At 35.6% G+C, this 14,799-nt stretch overlaps 3 protein-coding genes across 3 annotated transcripts; 1 reads left to right on the top strand and 2 right to left on the bottom strand.

Annotated features, from left to right (window-relative positions):
• Positions 1 to 2,256: 2,256 nt before the first annotated feature.
• LOC120183619 (purple acid phosphatase-like) lies at positions 2,257 to 4,780 on the top strand. Its single transcript, XM_039188297.1, has 8 exons — positions 2,257 to 2,528; positions 2,718 to 2,918; positions 3,020 to 3,131; positions 3,291 to 3,520; positions 3,607 to 3,745; positions 3,841 to 4,061; positions 4,181 to 4,302; positions 4,474 to 4,780. The coding sequence occupies exons 1-8, from the start codon at positions 2,349 to 2,351 to the stop codon at positions 4,670 to 4,672; spliced, it is 1,404 nt and encodes a 467-aa protein (XP_039044228.1). The 5' UTR covers positions 2,257 to 2,348; the 3' UTR covers positions 4,673 to 4,780.
• A 1,632-nt stretch (positions 4,781 to 6,412) lies between these two features.
• Positions 6,413 to 7,368, bottom strand: LOC120182945 (lon protease 2-like). Its single transcript, XM_039187764.1, is given in 2 exon segments — positions 6,413 to 7,201; positions 7,204 to 7,368. Coding segments are annotated over 2 exon segments (843 nt in total). The 5' UTR covers positions 7,349 to 7,368; the 3' UTR covers positions 6,413 to 6,503.
• Positions 7,369 to 8,722: 1,354 nt separating this feature from the next.
• LOC120183592 (beta-galactosidase 5-like) lies at positions 8,723 to 14,291 on the bottom strand. The gene is made up of 18 exons (XM_039188270.1): positions 13,903 to 14,291; positions 13,712 to 13,807; positions 13,511 to 13,623; positions 13,250 to 13,316; positions 13,036 to 13,128; positions 12,732 to 12,875; positions 12,528 to 12,616; positions 12,338 to 12,443; positions 12,152 to 12,239; positions 11,928 to 12,046; positions 11,659 to 11,820; positions 11,392 to 11,570; positions 11,188 to 11,297; positions 9,966 to 10,075; positions 9,716 to 9,823; positions 9,504 to 9,614; positions 9,215 to 9,417; positions 8,723 to 9,115 (listed from the first exon to the last, which is right to left on the bottom strand). The coding sequence occupies exons 1-18, from the start codon at positions 14,071 to 14,073 to the stop codon at positions 8,965 to 8,967; spliced, it is 2,220 nt and encodes a 739-aa protein (XP_039044201.1). The 5' UTR covers positions 14,074 to 14,291; the 3' UTR covers positions 8,723 to 8,964.
• Positions 14,292 to 14,799: the final 508 nt, after the last annotated feature.

Raw genomic sequence — 14,799 nt, 5'->3', positions numbered from 1 at the left:
AAAGGAGAGAGAGTGAACGGAGGAGGAGGAAGTGGGGAAAACGATTCAAAAAAGGAGCCGGCGGTAACGTAGGAGGAGGAGGAGGAGACACATGATTTTTTTATAATTTTTTAATTATCATTTAATAATTCTGTTAAGAGATTAATGAGAGTTAATATCAGAGAAACTTAAATTAAACGAACTGATAATAAGAAACCAAACACACTTAATTTATAAATTAATAATTAAAATCGATCAGACAAAAACAAAATAACAATTCATATAGTTTAATAATATATAAACGTAAAGTTAAGGTAAAATAAACATAAAATAATAGCAAGTCTTTTAATTTTCATAAAATAATATATAATAATAGCTGTTTGGTACCTTTCGTTTTCATTGGAATAATAGCTAGCTAGTCTTTTCATGGTTCAAAAATGTCAGTGTCTATACTTTATTTTTTAATCAGTTTAAAGTATAATTATAAAGTTTTATTTATTAATTTTTTTTTATCATTTCAAATGAACGTTTGTAAATATCATACTCAAATATAAAACATTTAAAGATAAAAATTATTTAACTGGAGACAAATATGTTTACTAAAATCTGAAGGGGTCTGGGTGTAATAGATATAGGTGGTTGGAACAAAGTATGCTTTGTGCATTTGATCAAAAAATTATGGCCTCGATTCATTCTTATGTGATTAAGAATTTTGAGTTTTGACATATGAAAAAAAAATAACTGTCCTTTTTTCCCATATGTATGGGGTAAGGGGAGGTAAGATAGTAGGCTACCCCCAACACCAGGTTGGGAGCAGCTTCCGTAAGATACCTTCGAATTATGAAATGCCCTCCGTGGGACACGATCCCATGACCTCAAGGTTAAGAACCTTATGCTCTACCAACTGAGTTGGATGGTCATTTCTGAGTTTTGACATATGAGTACCCCATAAATGCCAGTTGCAGTTTTAAGAGTATATTGAAAATAAGGCCTACTGTTTCTCAGTTATTTACTGGCTCGGTTAGAGATCTTAGCACAAGACAAATTTGGGAGGATTTGCGCATTAAGGCTCCTAAGGTCTCTTGGCATTCGTTGGTTTGGTTTCTTAGGTGTATCCCAAAGCAAAGCATTATTTTGTGGATGTCTATCTTGGATAGACTTCCTACTCGGGTTAGGCTTATGTGAATGGGATTGAATATTGATAATGTCAAATGTATGATTTGTGGTATTGAGGATGAGACTAGGGATCATTTGTTCTTTGAGTGTGGTTTTGCGAAAGAATTATGGGGTACTATGCTTACTTTATGAGTTAGCTTTTGGGATAGGGAATTGGCATGGGATATTCATTGCTTCAAAGGTAAGTCTCATTGTGAAAGTGATGAAACTTGCTTTAGTTGGTCATGTGTATGTTATTTGGAAGGAAAGAAATAACATGTTGTTTAGGGGTAAAGCTAGATTGGTGGATGAGGTGTTGGAAGGTGTTCGAGAAGCCATCCAGATTCGATTGTGTGGCTGGACTATTAGCAGAGCTGACTCGAGGAATGCTACTCTCTATGTAAGTTGGGATATCTCTTGAGCTGGGGTGTTGTTTCTTTTGTTCTTTGCTGTTTTGTTGGTTGTTCAGTAGTGTTAAATTGTTGTTTATATAGCAAACAGTATTTATGTAGCAAGTTTTCTGCTTTCTTGAATAATGAAAAGAATTATCCAAAAAAAATTATTTAACTACGAAATAGCATTGTTAGTTCATCCATAATTTATTTCAAAATTTATTAGGGACGTATATTTTGATGAATATAAAACGATACCGTGCTTTGTGCGTTAGGTTAGGTATATAAAAGCCAAATACTGCAATGTCATCGACAGTGACGAGCCACAAGTTTGTTGAAGTGGGTAGGAACTCACCTCGAAATTTACTTTTTTTTTAATTATTTATTTTATTTATAATTTTTTAAATTTTATTTATAGTTATTTTATTTTAAAGTTTTATATTATTAAAATATATATATCTACTTTAAAAAAATATGTTAAAGATCTACCACTTATCATCGAGAACACACAATTATTACAAATTTCTTCGAGTAGACAGTTGAGTCACGTAGACGTGATTGGCCATCCCACTGTTTCTCTAGCGTTTTCCATGTCTTTTCTAGTGTACCCTCTACAAACAACATTGATGCATTTCTCGATTATGGACACCTGCTACTTTAAGGACCAATAAATAAATTACACTTGCCATTCTTACCAACTTATTCTTTCTGATCCAAACCCAGAAATATCTACACATAAGAATTACGTGGAAGGAACAAAACCATAGTGATCTGCTCCATTAGATAGGCTGAAAACTTGAAGGGTTTCAACTTTCAAGTCCGATGGCGCTGCTTAGAGTATTGAACTCTTTCGCCATTTGTTTTCTGTGTTTGATATTGAGTTCATGTGGGTTCTGCACTGGAGGAATAACTGGTAACTTTGTTAGAAAAAAGTATTCTCCTGATATGCCACTTGACAGTGATGTTTTCCAAGTTCCTCCTGGTTATAATGCACCTCAACAGGCATGTTTCACTTCTTCTTCCAAATCCCATCATCTTTCTTTTAGTTTTTTTTTCCCTATTAGTCTGGATTGATTATAAGGAAGACTCTAAATTATTTGATAATTAATGTTCATATATCTCTGCATACGTATAGATGTTTAGGGGTTGTTTTTTTCTTTCTCAAACATTAGATGTTTGGTTTTCTTATAGGTTCATATAACACAAGGGGATATTGATGGGAGGGGAGTGATAATCTCCTGGATAACTGCTGATGAACCTGGGTCCAACACAGTTCTTTACTGGTCTGAAAATAGCAGTCATAAGAATCACGCCGAGGGAATATTTGTGAGATATAACTTCTTCAATTACTCCTCAGGTTACATTCATCACTGCACCATCGACAAGTTGGAGGTGTTTGACTATTTCTTCCCTCTTTTTTTGTTTAGTTTCACAATAGGCCAAAACTGACAAATTTGAGTAGAAAATTCTTGGTTTTTTTCTTCCAATTACAGTATGACACCAAATACACATATGATATTGGATTAGGGGATTCGTCAAGACAATTCTGGTTTGTGACTCCTCCAAAAGCTGGCCCTGATGTTCCTTATACTTTTGGTCTGATAGGTATTCGACTATTTGTTTGTGCCCTCTGACTTGTCTGATTTATTTATCACTTCAAAAAGACAAACTCAATGTAAATGTTGGTTTTTGTCTTATTCCTAATTTTCAGTTAGAATGCTTATGTCTCGTTACGTTTATACATGTGCATGGTTTGACGAACAGGGGATCTTGGTCAAACACATGATTCAAATGTTACACTCGCACATTATGAATCAAATCCAAAGAAGGGAAGAACAGTGTTGTATGTGGGGGATCTCTCGTACTCGAATGACTATCCGTTCCATGATAATTCAAGGTGGGATACGTGGGGAAGATTTATAGAGCGGAATGCTGCTTACCAGCCTTGGATTTGGACTGCAGGGAACCATGAGATCGATTTTGCTCCTGAACTTGTATGTGATTCAACACATAAAAACTACCATGTTGACATAGAAGGCCATAAATCCTAATGATCTAATAACTGTGGGTTATAATTCAGGAAGAAACTACACCCTTTAAGCCTTATACGCACCGGTATTATGTACCGTTCAAATCGTCACGAAGTACTTCTCCGTTATGGTATTCGATCAAGAGAGCTTCAGCTTATATCATTGTTCTGTCTTCTTATTCTGCATATGGTAAGGGTTAATCTTCACCAGGGACTTGTTCTAATGCATATAGAGAGTTTCATCTTGTGTTTATCCTACTGGTTTCCAACTTTTAATTTTGACAGGAAAATCTACTCCTCAATACAAATGGCTAAGGAACGAGCTACCAAAGGTGGATAGAAGTGAGACTCCATGGCTGATTGTTCTAATGCATTGCCCACTCTATAATAGTAATTCACATCATTTCATGGAAGGAGAAACCATGAGAGTGGTGTTTGAGTCATGGTTTGTCAGGTACAAAGTAGATGTCGTATTTTCTGGTCATGTTCATGCCTACGAGCGATCCGTAAGTACAATCTACTTCAATTTTGTTTATTACCAAATATTTAGGCCTAAATCGCCTGCCAAATTTGTACCTTAATGTTTCCATTTAGAGATATTAACATATAAATCCCAATGTTGCAGAAAAGTGTATCCAATATTGCATACAATATTTTGAATGGGCAGTGTACTCCTGTTAATGACCAGTCAGCACCAGTTTACATAACAATTGGTGATGGTGGAAATCACGATGGACCAGCTCTAGGGTAATGCTTACCAGTGTATTTTCTTGATTATCTGTTGGTGGGAGAACTGGCTTAAGACATCAATTGATTCTTCTTCTTTAACATGATATACCCTTCATCTATATTTTCAATGTTATTGATTATATATCATAATACTTTTAACTTATAATTGTCACTCCTTGGTTTAAACAGAATGGTGGAACCACAGCCAAGCTTCTCAGCCTATAGGGATACAAGTTTTGGTCATGGTATTTTCGATATAAAAAACCGGACACATGCTTATTTCGGTTGGCATCGTAATCAAGATGGATATGCTATCGAAGCTGATTCTTTCTGGTTTCATAACAGATACTGGAATCCCTATGGGAAATCTTTTGTAGCTTCATATTAGTCGGTTATTTATCTGATTAAATTAGTTCAGGAATACTCTGTACCTTATTTTCGTAGGTATTTTCCAGCAATATAATAGTTAATTGGAACATGCATGGTCTTGGTTTAAGCATTGTCTAACTACTGTCATTTGCAGTATCAGTCTTTCCATTGCTGTCAGCTTGAATGGTTTGCATGAGTTGACATTATTCATGGTCCAGTATGGGAACATATAGATTAAACAATTGCAAAGGTGCATGTAAACAAAAGAACGATCAGATAGAGCGACAATAAAGAGAAGACGATAAGAAAAAGGCAATAATAACTGAACCAACCAAGTATTGCTCGATTTAAGTTCTCTGCAACATGCAGCTGGCACTCTGAGCTAAGAAGGTGAAACATTGGAGATTTCTCAGGTTCCTCATATGCAAGCAAAGCCATAAAATCCTAGTCACAGCAATGTCTTTCACCATCCAACACATAAGATTAAATGCATAAAGATTTGCTAAGTTAGAAACATAGTTCAAGCTTTTCATTTTTCAACATATTTTTGCTCCTTCCTGACCATTTGATTTGTGCAAATTCCAGACTTTCTGTGCTGCAAGTCATGACATTCCTCGATGAATGTCAAGCCGCATTTCAGAGATTAGGTAAAAGGAAGTGTATCAAAATGTAGTGTGACTCAGCTGGTCGTGTACACGGGAGTCACATATCTCTGGTAATGTTCGTCTGCTTTTAAGAGTTGTGATTCTTTAACTTTCCCTAGACATAGAGAAAGAAAAACATGTCTTCATCATAGGTCTCTCATTAGAACATCTTGCAGACTTGTTCTTTGGCAACATGGACGGGAAAGAAACCATTATTAATATCAGCAGTGGGAAGTTCTATTTAAAAGCAATATTATAACTACCACCAAAGGATAATAATTATGATGAAAAGCGTCCAGCTTTTCAAAAACAACCAAAAATTTCACTTCTTTATAATAAGATCCTAGCTGATAATAAGAATAATGCCTTGTTTGTAAGATCACCCACATCTAGATTCAAAAACAACCAAAAATATCAGTTCTAATGTTACTGTTACAAGGGGAAAATAAAAAAGAGGAGTCAAAGACAATCACCTCAGAAATGCTTCTGGGATAGTACTTGGAGTCGAAGATGAAGAATCTGGAATTCTCCTTTGTCCATTGATGAAAAATGACTTCTTATCATGGTAATGCTGCAATGGATCAGTTAGAACACACTAACCAGTCTGTGAAGAACAAAACCATCAACTAGGAAACTGAGCTAGTTTCCATTTTCCCTCAATGATAACAGATAACTTGAAGGAAAATTTGGGGGAAAATGTACATTTGAATTGGTGAAACGAGAGAAATGATTGAATAGCAAAGCCCTTGCCAAAATTCTACTCAGAAAACTAGCAAGTACACAAGTCAATGACACCAAATTACATCAAGCATCAATCCAAGCTTAGCAATAGAATAAAATTTGCAGTAACATCAAGACTAAAACATATCCAAAAGACAAGTAATATTAACATCAATATCATTCAAATATTGATAATATAGGAAAAAGCACTTTGCCAAAATTCTACTCGAAGAACTAGCTAGTACCCACATCAATTTTCGCGGTAACATTAAGAATAAAGCATCTCCAAAAGCTAGCTTATATGCAAATTAACCATCTTAACATCAATAATTCATTAAATATTCTAATGCCTACTAATAAATAACAAGCAGAGTTATATCGATATTTTACAGCTCCATGCATAACAAATGAAATTACCCATGAAAACATCTGCACAAATTTACGAAATTGTCAACAAAATTTGCCTAAAATTACTTAAATCCGTCGTCATGAAGAGGGAAACACGTCCTTCACAGCTGATGCAGCGGACAAGTAGTTAAGAGTGTTCCTTAAAGTTTCCTTTTCTCTTTTTAATCTGGCAGCCGTATCTTCCAACTCCAGTAATGCCTGCTGCTCTCTCGGCGCCCCTTCGAACGTACTCCCTACGAAAAAAGAAAACGGTGTCGGGAAAAGGTTCCTCCTCAAATCATGCGCTTCTTTTCCTGGTTTCTCATTAAGCCGGTTCGATAATCGAATCACGTCTTTCATACAACTCTCCACTTCATTCGCTAATCCTTCCAAATCTTCGTCACCGGAGGGTCGGTCTTCGAGCCAGTTCACTTCCGCGACAAGGTATGGTTTCGTACGGACGACGCTGGTGACGCGGAACCGTTCCTTGCCTTTGCATATGAGGAAGAAGCGGTCGTCAACCAGACGTTCGTGTTTGATGATCTCGCCGACGCAACCGACGCTGGAAGTTCCGGATTCATGGTCAGAAAAGATCAAGCCGAAGCGGAGATCGGTGTGGAGGAGCGTGTGCATCATAATGCGGTAACGGAATTCGAAGATCTGGAGAGGGAGAACGGAGCCGGGGAAGAGAACTAAGGGGAGAGGGAATAGCGGAAGCTCAACGACGTCGTCTGATTTAGCAGGATCGGCGCGGTGTTTCTCTGGGAAAGAGGATGCCGAGCACCGGAGAGAACTGAGCTTTTGGAGTCGGCGCGATTGAGGAATAAATATGGTTTGTAAAAGGGGTTCGAGTTGAGGTTCAAAAGAGAGGGACTGTCGGCGTTGGGGTTTATCGAAGGTCGGTGAGTGAGGGAAGAAGGAGGGATGAATTGAAGGAGAGACATTGACGTAAGACCAGAAACTGTTCGATATTTTGCCGAACTGAACAAACAAACAAATACTAATAGAAAGAACTCCTACGTGGGACTATTGAGTGGCGCACTGGCGCTAGTGCTTGCGTCGTATCTGATTTTGGTTCGACCCGCATCGTGTCACTATTTTAACGCAATCTAAACAAGGGATTTAAATTATTATTTTAACTCTATATCATATTGAGTTGATACGAAGTTTATGTTTTTTTTATAACTAAAAAAAATATTTCAACCGAAAACTTTTAATCATTTACTCTATTAATTGTTTACTTAATACGAAATCTATGTTATTATAAATTTTTATATTAAATTGATATAACGTAAAGTAATAATGATCTTTCGACTGTAGTGAGTGACGGTCCCAACAATCGACATTAACAATGGCCGATATCGATTGGCAGAGATAATTGTGAGTGATGGTCGATGAAGGGAGACTTTGATCGAATTCAGTGATCAAATTAATATTTTATCTAAAGTTTAAGAGTCAAAATAATATATCTTATAAAATTTAAGATCAAATTAGTATTCCATCTAAAATTCAAGAGTTAAATTAAAAATTCATTCATTTTAACTAACATGTCGCATCATCAAACTAAAAGAGTTAATGATTCAGCACCCAAAATATAACAACCGATAATATAAGTTATCAAAATTTAATAAATCGATAATATAAATAATCAAAACTTAACATTTTTAAATTTGATGAGAAAAATATATAAATATGAAAGAAAAACGAGCAATCCAATAGTTAACCTTTTAAATTATCATTTTAACTCTCTTTTTTATACGAACCAAACGCTTTTTATGATTAAGAGATTGTTATTATCTTTTGAAGTTTCAAATTCGAACATCGTATATACAAAAATATAAAAATTTATTATTATATGATTGAGTCTTTGAATATATTCGTATCTTATATTAGTTCTATAGATTTATATATAAAAAAGGTTTAGGGTCACTGTCTAACTGGATGTTATATACCTAGGGTGGTCATACTAAGTTGAATCAATTTGGATTTTAATTTTATTTATTTATGGTTTAAGTTATTTTTGTGATTGAATCGTTTGAATATTTAAATCATTTTGATTTACAAGTTACATTTTTTTTGGATGGTATCATTTTAGAATTTATATTATTTTAGATTTGAATTATTTTTTATTTATCTTATTTTAGACTTAAAATGTTAGAATATTTTTTTTAAAAAAATAGATATAATTTGGAACAATCTTATTCTTATATTCTAATTAAATTTATCTTCGAGTGAATTCAATAATGAAAAGAAACATTATCTTCTATAGAAGATCCGAGTTCTAATTGCAGGATATATTAAAATGAAATCTAGAAGTGTTTCACCAGTAGCAAAGAATGATTCATTTCTTCAAATCACTGTTGCATAACATTGCATTCCAAACAAACGCAAAAATATGATTTTCAAACTCAGATATCAACTGCCTCGACTCTCAACACCCATGCCAAACCTGACTGATGATGACTGCCTTTTTCTAAAACCCTTACATTTCTGCTACATTTAAACATTACCCAAATCTCATCTACATTTACGGAACTGCAATTTCTTATTTATTCTTCCTTCAATTTCCTTCTGTCTTGTGATGGTGTCCACGCGACTTATATGAAACCCTTCTCCTCACAAGAGAAATCTTTGTTGCGTCTCCGCCCAGTTCTTCGAACAGTACCAACAAGTTTTTCCTTGGTTTTAGCCATGATCTTGGAACGTGGTACCTGATCATGTTTCGAAACATAAGAGCTCAACAAGTGAAATATACACTCATTTTATGCTAACTGCAAAATTCAAGTCCATCGGAGTTTGAGAGTGATTACCATCTTTGTGTTGGATGGCCACAACCACTCTGGCACTTTGTCGGTCGGAATGTCCCCGAGTAACTACAAGTTCCACACTCACCATTCCCATACGCCATCCAATATCTTCCTAAGCTCTGTCCATTGATCCATACTTGACCCTTTCCCATACTCCGCATATCCAAAGCCAATGGATCGTTGCCCACCGGGGCATCAAAATATGCCTACAATATCCAAGCCGATAGTTAACTTCAGAAACCATCGAAATATCAAAAAAGATAAAAATGAAAACACCCTTCTGCTTATCTACCTTGTACCATGTCATGGACTGCCTCCGTGCAGCTATTAAACCTCGGATCCATTCAACAGATGAGACCCCATCTGGAGAGACCAAATTCATTGCTTCTCCTTTCAAGCCAACCTGCTTGTAAGTACTTTTGTGAGCCTAACTAACTTCTGGCTTTATATAGCATCATCAAAACATCTAAAATTGTAGATTTTGCATATTAAAGGCTATTGAACCTGGTACGACCATTTCTGCCACGTCAAATCTTTCTTTCCTTGGTCAAGGCCATTCAAGAAAACACCCACGATTCCCGTTTTCCATGTCTCGTAATGCAGTCCGACGTTCTACACCACCACCATAAATTTGTATTAGTTGAAAACTTTCCAATCAAAATGGATCCATGTGGTGAAGGAATGGCACGTTCTGAAATCGTATATTTGCTACCTAACATTTAGATTCAATAAAACATGGTAAATAAGAACAAACCGGTAATCCAACTGATATGCTGACAAGTGAAATATGATTTGTTCCAGCATGTAGGTTCACTGGCCCTGTAAATGTGAACCCCCTGTCTTTCCTAGTCCCATATGCTGACCCTGTGATATTATCATAAGACTTAGAACCTCTGTTTTGAAAACCGGACCGGACCGGCCGGTTCAACCGGGAACCGTTGCTTAGTCCGGTTCAATCTAAACCGGTTGAACCGCTATTAGTGAACCGGCCAGAACCGCTGAACCGTTCAAACCGGACCGGCTGAAAACCGGAAAAAACCGGGGAAAACCTGGATTTTTGTTTTTAAAAAAAAAATTAAACCAAACAACGTCGTTTGTTAAACGAGCCAAGTCGAACTCGAGTATTGCTGAGCTTGACTCGAACTTAAAAATTTTAAAAGTAAGCTCAACTCAACTCAAACTCACAAGCTAAAAATTATCAAGTTCAACTCAAACTCGAAATATAATATTGAAACTTGAACTCAAAAAGGCTTGAACTAAAAAAAAATTTAGAAGCTCGATTGAAGCTTAAAATTCGAGCTTGATTGAAGTGAAAGAATAGTTCACTCAATGCTCACCAAAAGGCTCTATGATTTTGAATGATAAATTACCTCTATTATTTATAGAAGTTAGTTGTGATGCGCTTCTATGTTTCTTAGCAATGTGAGATTGTTTTGTTCTCATATTTTCTCTTTAGACTTTTGGGATGCTCTTCTATGTTTCTTAGTCATGTGGGATTGTTTTTTAAAAAAAAATTAAACCAAACAATATCATTTTGTTATGATTTTGTTAACCCAAAATTTATTTTTTAATTATAGTTATATAATTATATTTATTATTTAATATGTTTTACCTTAAATATTATGTTGTAGTTAATTTGAATCATTTTGTTTCACTTGATTTTATGATTTTTAACTTATATATGTTATGATTTGCTTTGAATATGACTTGTGATATAAAAAATTATTTTTTATTAAATATTTTTGGTATTTTTATTTAATTTTTTAAATAATTATGACGTCGTCCGGTTCTTCCGACCGGTCGGACCGGTTCGACTGGTTGAACCAGTGAACCTGTAGCATGACCGGTTCGCTAACCGGTCCGGTTCTGAAAACCATGCTTAGAACACATATATCGAAATTCTGCTGTATCAACATGTTAGGCAAACTTAAATTATGTTTTATATTTTTACTTAGTGGAGTAAACTAATAATATACCTGAAAACTGTCCATTGATGTAAACATGAAGGGCATGGCCAGCTGAATCTACATTGAGAGTTGGCTTTTGTCCTCCTCGTAGAAATGATTCCGATGGACTGATGTCAACACTGGAATGAATGTGTATGTGGGATTTCTAGATGAGTTTCAAGATGCTATTTCAACAATTATGAAAATAGTCGTGTATAAAATGCAGTTTCGCACCTTGTTGCGTACCACAGGTAGTCACTAGTATCTCTGGTAACATTCATCTGCTCCAGGAGTTCGTTAGCTATGAGTCTAGAACTTTCCCCCAGAGAAGAAATGGATTCATCATAAGTCTCCCACGAGAACATCTTTGAGCTCGTCGCCAACATGTGGGTATGTGAAGTTTTAACCCGAACCTTGATGCACAAAAAAGGTACAAGTACTTTCATAGGACAGATATAATAGCCTTAAGTACATTAAGATAGGGCCTTAGGATTCACTCACTTTTGCAGTATTAAACACCACGTTTCTGCAATCAGGGAGGATGCTAATAGACCAAGGGGGCAAATTGTAGTGCCGGTTATTAAAAATCACCCTAGCAACAGATTTCGTATTGTAATTTGAGAGAAAAACGGCACAGCTTCCGTTAGAAGAAAATACATGGGCCTGAAAGATAAAACATTATTAGCATCATGAGTGTAAAGTTATATTTAATACCAAATTATCATATTACCAATGGAGAGCAAGAATTATGACTAAAAAAGAATGATTACTTGATGATAGGTTCCCAATGAAGTAACAGTAGGGTCTGAGGAAACTAAAGCATGTTCACATAGCTTAATAGCACGATGAAGCTCCTTTAGATGATCATATTTAGGCTGCCGGATTAATCCTGAAAAACACGAACTTGTAAGTGACAACTCAGAGTTCTAAGTTTGTTTCTATGTGTACAAAGGGTCCTTGTGAACATAGCAAGGAAATGATCTCGGTTTCTCACCATATTCATCAATTGGAGCATCGTAGTCATAACTGGTTGTAATAAACGGTCCACCAGCAGTCCGTCCAAAGTTGGTTCCTCCATGGTACTAATGAAAGCAAATAGAGCATAAGCTGTAAGCTTAAACTTGTTGATGGCTGCATGATTCTTTTTCAATTAGAAACCGAAATGGATACGTTAACTAACCATATAATAGTTAATATATGCACCACCCTTTTGTATGAAACGAGCAACTGCAAATGCCAAGTCTTGAACCGGACGGTGGTGAATCGCACCACCAAATTCTGTAAACCTTCTCATTGTTGAGTGCAGAAATATCAGATCAACAAATAAGTATTACATTACATCTTTAAGGAGTGGCAGATTAAGTACTTACCAACCACTCCAAGCCTCGGTCCACAATTTGGGCTTGTAAGGTTTGTTAGGAGAGAATGCATCACAGTAAAAGCCATTACATGTATTTATCTGTATTCAAGATGTGAAGGAAAACAGAGTAAGGGTCTTCCTATTCCACATGAAATTTAATAACAAGTCAGTCACGACGGGAAATCCGGGAACGAGAGAGCATGTGATGGCTTACCACAGGGTCTGGAGTATCATCTTCCTTGCACATGACCCATGGGACTCTGGTATCTAGTCCGACAGCCATTTTTGCTGCCCAGTTAATGTATGCATGACCAGCTGCTCCAAGTGCCTTACTCTCAGGACCATATTCATTCTCAATCTAAAAGGAAAGTCTCAAAGAATTAGTATTTGTCAACGTGGTAAGTCAGTTCAGGCCAATGCATCTATTGCTATTGCCTATTGGCATCTTAGGCTATTAGCCATGCTTTTGAACAAACCAAAATTCCTTAAATAAGTTCCAATTATTGAGAATCCCATACCTGAGAAAGGATGATGGGGCCACCTTGTGATGCAAAAAGTTTTTCATTCTTCATCATTTCGACAATTTTCTGGGTAAATCCTTGCATTGCCCTCTGCAGGAAAAAAAAAACAAATTAGAATTTACATAACATCCTTTTCACTTTATGACTTAACTTCTTCCTTTTCATCTTCTTCAAGGTGAAACAGGCAGTGTAGACTGAAGAAAGCAAACACCTTGAAGGGCTCATTATCTGTTCTGAAGCTGATACCAGGAACATACTTCAGCCAAACCGGAAATCCTCTGTATCAGAAAATAGAGTGTAAACCACTCAAATCCAGCATTTTTAAAGTTAATCTAATAAAAAAAACCTTATCTTTTTTTTAATTGAAAAAAAAACTTATCTTTAATCAATCCATTGCTCTAAAACAAGCTAAGAAGGTTAAAAATTGTATTTCCAACCGAAAAAGGCCAGTAAGGATAAAAATAGTAAGTACCCAAAGTTCCACTCTGCACAAACATAGGGTCCAATGCGAAGATTAGCGTATAATCCCATTTTTTGCACCATCTTGATGAACCGGACAAGGTCATATCTCCCCTCGAAATTATACTATATCATCACAAAAAAGTTAATGAAGTAAAATGCAAAAAAAAAAACACAATTTTGAAGATGATCCAGTTGAGATCTAAGATAGTACATTGCCTGGAGAAGGCTCATGACCATTCCAGAAGACATAGGTGTCTATGACATCCAAGCCTCCATCTTTTGCCTTCTGTATAAGACTCTCCCACATCTACATCCCAACAAAAAATGAAAACCCAGAATCAGTCTTTATTTCACTTGTATTCTTAAGGGGGAAATAGAAAGGAAAGAGTGAAGGAAAATCACATCAGGGGTGCTTCTGGGATAATGAATGGAGCCGGAGATGAGGATTCTCCTTTTTCCATTGATGATAATAGATTTCTTGTCATAGGTAATGGTGCAGTGGATCAGCTTAGAACTCACAAACAAGACTGTGAAGAACAAAATTAACAGCTTAGAAACTGAGCTAGTTTCCATTTCCCTTCAATGAGAAAAAAAAAAAGCTTGAATTTTTTTTATATGAAAGAGAAGTTTGCTGCAACTCTGCAACTAGCAGCAATCTAGCATTGTTCTAAGTTCACATGACATGATGAAATCTCTGAGGTTTTCTGTTTTTATATGTACTTTGGATCATGTATGTGAGCAATCATGGCAGAGTCCTATGCATTTTCAGCCATTAAATCATAATACATGAGAAGAAGATGGTACTACAACTAACAAGAAACACCAAACATCAAAGAAATAAAGAGGTAGCTTTAATGGGGAAGTATTTTCTTTTTCTTTTTTTTAAAAAAAAGGTCCAAAATCAAAATATGATTACACTGCCACAGCAAAGAAAGGAAGAGAAGGCAAAAGAAAATGAAAAGAAAGAAGTGGGAGTACGAGTGAGTTTTGGGCTATTTAATTGCATGACCCTAAGTTTTTATAATTAAGATTTTAATCCTCAAATTTGAGTTTAAGAGGTTGGACTTTGGAGTGAAGCGTCACGAGAATCTGCCTCTTAGCATTACTGCTAATAAATAAGACAAATAACATTTGTATATATTATAATCTCCCAATAGGGATGAATGCAGCTTGAATTTCCAAAAAAAAAAAAAACAAAACAAAAACCTTGAAATTAGCATTTTTTATTTTTTATTTAAAATTAAATTATATATCTTGCAAAACAAACAACGATGAGAATTGATTTAGTTTCGTTAACAA

Source organism: Hibiscus syriacus, unplaced genomic scaffold (assembly GCF_006381635.1).
Source record: "Hibiscus syriacus cultivar Baekdansim isolate YM2019G1 unplaced genomic scaffold, ASM638163v2 tig00003725_pilon, whole genome shotgun sequence".
Taxonomy (NCBI): Eukaryota; Viridiplantae; Streptophyta; class Magnoliopsida; order Malvales; family Malvaceae; genus Hibiscus; species Hibiscus syriacus.
The sequence above is the reverse complement of the archived record's forward strand: the minus strand, read 5'-3'. Positions and strand labels throughout refer to the sequence as shown.